The sequence below is a fragment of the Gymnoscopelus microlampas genome (genome assembly GCF_963454915.1).
Source record: "Gymnoscopelus microlampas genome assembly, chromosome: 7".
NCBI classification, from domain to species: Eukaryota; Metazoa; Chordata; class Actinopteri; order Myctophiformes; family Myctophidae; genus Gymnoscopelus; species Gymnoscopelus microlampas.
Genome location: NC_139944.1, coordinates 18,869,948 through 18,875,947, shown reverse-complemented (window position 1 = coordinate 18,875,947; position 6,000 = coordinate 18,869,948). Strand labels below are relative to the sequence as shown.

Sequence of the window (6,000 nt, the reverse complement as noted above, 5' to 3'; positions counted from 1 at the left end):
AGAGAGAGAGAGAGAGAGAGAGAGAGAGAGAGAGAGAGAGAGAGAGAGAGAGAGAGAATTACTGTTTAGATAACTACATAGAGTTTTGGGGTGAATGTTGAAGGTAACAGGGCGATGCCACAAGACATATCTGGATGGATGTACAGACCATGAATAAGAAACACGCTGAGCAGGAAGAGACACATTTTCATCCTGGAATGAGAGAGAATGAGACTTAAACTCAGTAAGTGTCCTGTTCTTGAAAACATGTCATACTTAAACTTTGCTTACTTTCTTTCTTGTTCTGCACCTGGCAGGAAGACTCTATAGGGTGTATACGTTTGTAGGCATATACTTTTGTTTTTTCATTGTGGGTGCAAATGCTTGTATACTTTTTTTATTAATAATTGATGTTATGTTATGTTATAAAGAATTGTAATGTTACTCTTCCTATAAATGCATCTTACTGTACTTCTAATGCCCTGTATCTGTAACTTAAACTGCTGAGCTATCTTAGGCGCCTAAATATCCCTGCGGGATCAATACAAGTATATCTGTCTTCCGAAACAACCAGAGACAGTCAGACGCAACCAACTCAAACACAGGGAAAGTCAGACAAACAAATGTTGTTTTGGAAATTATAATCATAACTTTTATATAATCATCTTCCTCTTCAGGTCTTCATCATCACCAAATACCTGGATCTTCATTACTTCACCACCTCAAGTAAAAAGGTAAAAATTCTCAGCATAATTAGGCAGGCCTGTCTTTATGTTTCCACACTGAAATGTTGAATGAATGCTAATTTACAGTTACAGTATGTGGTGATAAAGAAATGTTTGTGGTTTGTGGGACCTGCTTGAGGGGATTGTGATTATCATTTTATTTATTTATTTGTATTTAATTGGGGGGGGGGGGGGTGTTAGCCCCAAATTACAAACTTAAGTACAGTACTCAATGTAGCTACACTTACTTGAGTAATGTCCACCACTGTCACTGAGGTTAGGCAGTTTTGGCCTTGAAGCTGAGATTGGCAGTACATTGTGTTTTGTCCTGCATCATCAGGCAAGCTGAGTCAATAAAGCAGAATAGAAGCAAATCAGATGCTCTAGAGCTCATCCCTTGTCTCTCCCTTTTGTTCTTGCTCATTGAGGCCACCATGTCAAACAACACAACCAGCTGTGACGACAGCTCCACGGGGGAGATTGGCGCAATCTTTGTCGTGGTTTACAGCACCACCTTCATCGTGGGCCTCGTCTCCAACCTCACGGCCCTCTTCGTTTTCTGCCGCTTCAACAGCAAGTCCTGCATGTCACACACCACCGTCTACATGACCAATTTAGCCGTGGCGGATCTGCTCCTGGTCCTGGTGCTGCCTCTGAGGATCTACCATCACCTGGGCTTTGCTCTCCCTCAGTGGCTGTGTGATTGGGCTGGCCTGGTGCTGCTGGTCAACATGTACAGCAGCATCTTTCTCCTCACCTGCAACTGCTTCGACCGCTGCATGGCCGTCTCCTTCCCCATGTCGTCTCGCGTACAGGAGGGCCGGAAGAAGTCCGCAGCGGTGTGCGTCGGCATCTGGATCTTCACCTTCGGCTCCAGCCTGCCGAGCCGCCTTTTGCAGAAAGTACGTATGCAGGCTGCCATCTGTGTTCATAATAAAACAAGTGGAATCATTTACCACTTAATCTCTCAAGAACAGATTCAGAGCTACGCTACTGAATCTGTCGAGAGCCCCGTTCAGAACGTGCGCGCGTTCGCTTACAAGTGGGCGTGCCTTCATATCAGGAAGCAGGCCGCGCTTTACCCAATCAAATGTAGTGGGCGGGATTAACTGTCTGTGGCTCCCTTCCCACTGAAAACAAACTGAAACTCATTTAATATTCACATTTTCACTTGCTCTTTCATCATAGAAACAAGTGGGCTTATAACCAAAACGATCCATGTTCTCTGGGAGAAGTGGTGTTAGTGTTCTGTGTAGAAATATTGTTAGTGGGAATGAAAACATAAGCGTACCACCGGAAGTGGAGCGCTGAGGGCAGACCAAAACCCTGTTTTCCTATCGCACGGGTGCTCCATTTAGCTCGGCCCAGAGTAAAAAACAGCAGAAGGCGCTGTTTTTCCTTTTTATTTGGCGATGGGTTCCCAGATTGTTTACCACTTAACGCATCTGTGTAACCACTTAAACCATTATTTTATACTTTGGCTATTCAAAAATAGCAGATATACAAGCTTATGAGCTTGTAGATCTGCTATTTTTGTGCAAATCTTTGAATAATATATTTTTAAAGCAAACATTTTTAACTCAAATCTTTGCTTCTGGGGTCCCTGGAACAACACATTTTCAGATGGGGTCGGCGGCCAAATACATATAATTTTGGGGGTCCTTGACATGAGAAGGTTTGAGAACCACTGATATAGCAACATAGGTATTTCATAAAACTGTTATGATTTAGAAGACATTTTGTAGAATTGGAACCTGAGGCTTAGTAGACTGGACCTGAGTAGCTTTGTATAATTAGAAAATAATTCTGATTCTGATTCTGATTCAAACAGCATGAGGATTTGGAGCCACGCTGCTTTGGAAACTTGCCCGTCTACACCTACACGCAGCCGGGAATCCTTTTTTCAACGCTGTCCGTAGGGTTCGGGATCCCGTTAAGCGCGATGCTGGCCTGCTCCTGGGGTCTGCTCAGGGCCATCCAGCGCAGCCCCGTGGCCCAGACGCACCTGGTCAACAGCAAGAAGATCAAGAGGCTGATCGGTGGCAGCCTCTTCATCTTCCTCCTGAGCTTCCTCCCGTACCACACCGTCCTCGGCCTGCTCTATCTCTACAGGGAGGACACGCCCTGCCCCCTACTGGGTGCGTACCGCTACACCCTGATGGTGGCGTGCCTCAACGCCATGTTAGACCCCATCGTGTACTATTTCACCACAGAGACATTCAGGAGGAGGGTGAACTTGAACGCTAGGAGAAAGAAGTTCCAATTGAACAGTCAGAGCTCTATTCAGTGCAACCACCAAACCGAGGAACTTATCAATGTTTAAGGGACTAGACCGGTGGCCATATTTTTGCGTCGGGCTACTCGAGAGTGATGCAAGTCATGAACGATGCAAGTTGGAAATGTATGCTCCACCAGGTTAATGCAATACCAGTTGTGCCCGCAATACCAGTTGTGCCCGAGTCAGGCATGCCCAAATATGGAGTCCAGGCCAGTGTATGATGTCAGTACTATGATGTCATATTGATGACATCAGTGTACTCCATATATGGATTTGCGGTTTTATCGATATTTTGGGAAGATCCGCTGATCCAACGACTTCCCACTTAACGCATCATCTGATCAGCCATCAGCTGGGTGAAGCTGAAAATGTGGTAAATGTACGGTATGTTATGGACTGATCTTATACATTTCCAATGCCTTATTATATGTGATTTAGATTAATAAAACATGTATTTTTGCTTATAAATCTTGTAGTGCAGCTTTAAATGTATGTACTATTGACGTTGACACAATCAGAATTAAACAAAGTATTTAACATAAAAAAGAAAAACTGAGCATGTTATTTGGCTCTGTTAAGTTTTCCAAGTTGCTAGAGCACAAGGAAAAGTCATGAAATAGTCTATTTTTCATCTAGAAACATGTTGAGTCTTTTGTTAGCTGTACCCTCCACAAACTCTATGAAATTCCCAGATTGCAAGAAAACATATTTTGAAAGTGCGGGCAGGAGAAAAAAGCTTTTGCAAATCCCTTCTTGCTAATGTGTGTTTTGAGGTTGTTCGTAGGCTGGGGGTCCGGTGATGTGTTTAAGGTACAAACCCACACACAACCCCAAAACATTGTCATCACATGCCCCAGACAGACCGAAATATTGTCTCTGTTGGGTGGACACCTCATTTGTCCAAAACTGTTACTTTTCAGGATTCAAATAAAAACATAGCTAAAATAGCAGATCGACAAGCTCAAAACACGTAGATAGACGTGAAGCTGGAAAAGTGCACTCATGCTCAGTCAACCTCCTCTGGGTAAATGAAGGTAAAGCAGAAAGAAACATGTAGAGGTCAAAGAGTAATTCAAGATGTGTGAGCTGTCATGGAGTGATCTGGTGGCTCAGTATGATTTAATTTTATTGTCACATCACAGGTGTAAAAGAGTGGGTGAAATTCTTATTGTATAAGCTCCCATCATTTTCAGTTTGAAGAAAGGTTTAAAGAATAGAGAAGGAAAGAAACAAGGAAAACAAGTCAGATATATAAAAACAAATCCTAACTAGAAAAAGTGCTCCTCGGAGCACAAGTCTCCGCCAGCAGACTTGTGTTGGGAATGTTGGGAATGTTCTAATTCTTACAAAAAATAGAACATGTTACTGTGTCATAGTAACATGACACAAGTGTCCTATCCGTCTGTATAACTGTCCTATCCGTCCTGTCTGTATAAGTGTCCTATCCGTCCTGTCTGTATAAGTGTCCTATCCGTCCTGTCTGTATAAGTGTCCTATCCGTCCTGTCTGTATAAGTGTCCTATCCGTCCTGTCTATGTAAGTGTCCTATCCGTCCTGTCTGTGTAAGTGTCCTATCACTCCTGTCTATGTAAGTGTCCTATCCGTCCTGTCTGTGTAAGTGTCCTATCTGTCCTGTCTGTGTAAGTGTCCTATCCAATTGTTACAGTATATCCGCCATTTCTCAGCCATTTCGTGATTATTCCTGTCTTACCTCACTTTGAAAGAGGCTAAGACTCTTTCAAAGTGACACATGTATTTATAGGCCGCTATACGTCACTAGCCAATCAGATCACACTATTTCACCGTATTGTCACGTGTCACGTGAGGCTTGACCAATGTTACCTTGTTTCACGGAAAGTGAAAACAATGTCTCCTGGCGTAGACAATAACAACAATAATGTTGGGAATGTTCTAATTCTTACAAAAAATAGAACATATTACTGTGTCATAGTAACATGACACAAGTGTCCTATCCGTCTGTATAAGTGTCCTATCCGTCCTGTCTGTATAAGTGTCCTATCCGTCCTGTCTGTATAAGTGTCCTATCCGTCCTGTCTGTATAAGTGTCCTATCCGTCCTGTCTATGTAAGTGTCCTATCCGTCCTGTCTGTGTAAGTGTCCTATCTGTCCTGTCTGTGTAAGTGTCCTATCCAATTGTTACAGTATCCGCCATTTCTCAGCCATTTCGTGATTATTCCTGTCTTACCTCACTTTGAAAGAGGCAAAGACTCTTTGAAAGTGACACATGTATTTATAGCCCGTTATATGTCACTAGCCAATCAGATCACACTATTTCACCGTATTGTCAAGTGTCACGTGAGGCTCGACCAATGTTTGCTTGGCTGACGGAAAGTGAAAACAAACTCTCCTGGCGGAGACAATTAAACAATGTCAATATAACGTATACAGTAGTATATGTTTAAAAATAGCAATAAAATCAGGCAGTTAAATGGCTGCATGGGTAGAATCAGTTGTTTGAATAGCAACAAGCTGAAATGCTTCTATCAGAATAGTCTCTTGTGCAGGTGAGCCATCAATTAGGAGCAGAAATAAATCATGTCAGTGTACACATACAGTACATGACAGTGCCAGGGCAACGGCAGGGGAGCGCAACCACAGTTATACAAAATATTAATCCCACGTGGCAGCCTGTGTCATCAGTGCAGCATGTTGCAACGCTAAGAGGTTTCTGCCCATATTATTTAATAAAAAGGCAGAAGTGCCCATGGGTGTGTACTGTACCAGTTCTTATGTGAGTGACTGTTTCAAGATCAAGCTATAGTGGCACGCGGCCACGGTGCTGCACACACATCCTGGTGGAGTGGTGGTGTGCACATACCGGTAGGTGCCAAAGTACCTGAAGGGATCCTGGATGTGTCCAATCATCTTTGCAGAAGCCTCCATTTCCCCCTCATGGAAACGTGTTTTCAAAGCACACTTTGGCAACATGGATGTGAATAGCTATATAACAGCAAAATTGTCAACTTTCCAGCCACTTCTATTCCCCCTGGGCTATAG

At 43.2% G+C, this 6,000-nt stretch overlaps 1 protein-coding gene across 1 annotated transcript; it reads left to right on the top strand.

Moving 5' to 3' along the window:
• Positions 1-1,138: 1,138 nt before the first annotated feature.
• LOC311048485 (lysophosphatidic acid receptor 4-like) lies at positions 1,139-3,027 on the top strand (the record flags this gene model as incomplete). The annotated part of the gene is made up of 2 exons (XM_084061744.1): positions 1,139-1,606; positions 2,536-3,027. 2 exons carry the CDS (start codon positions 1,139-1,141, stop codon positions 3,025-3,027), a joined length of 960 nt encoding a protein of 319 aa, XP_083917870.1.
• Between the last annotated feature and the right edge of the window lie 2,973 nt (positions 3,028-6,000).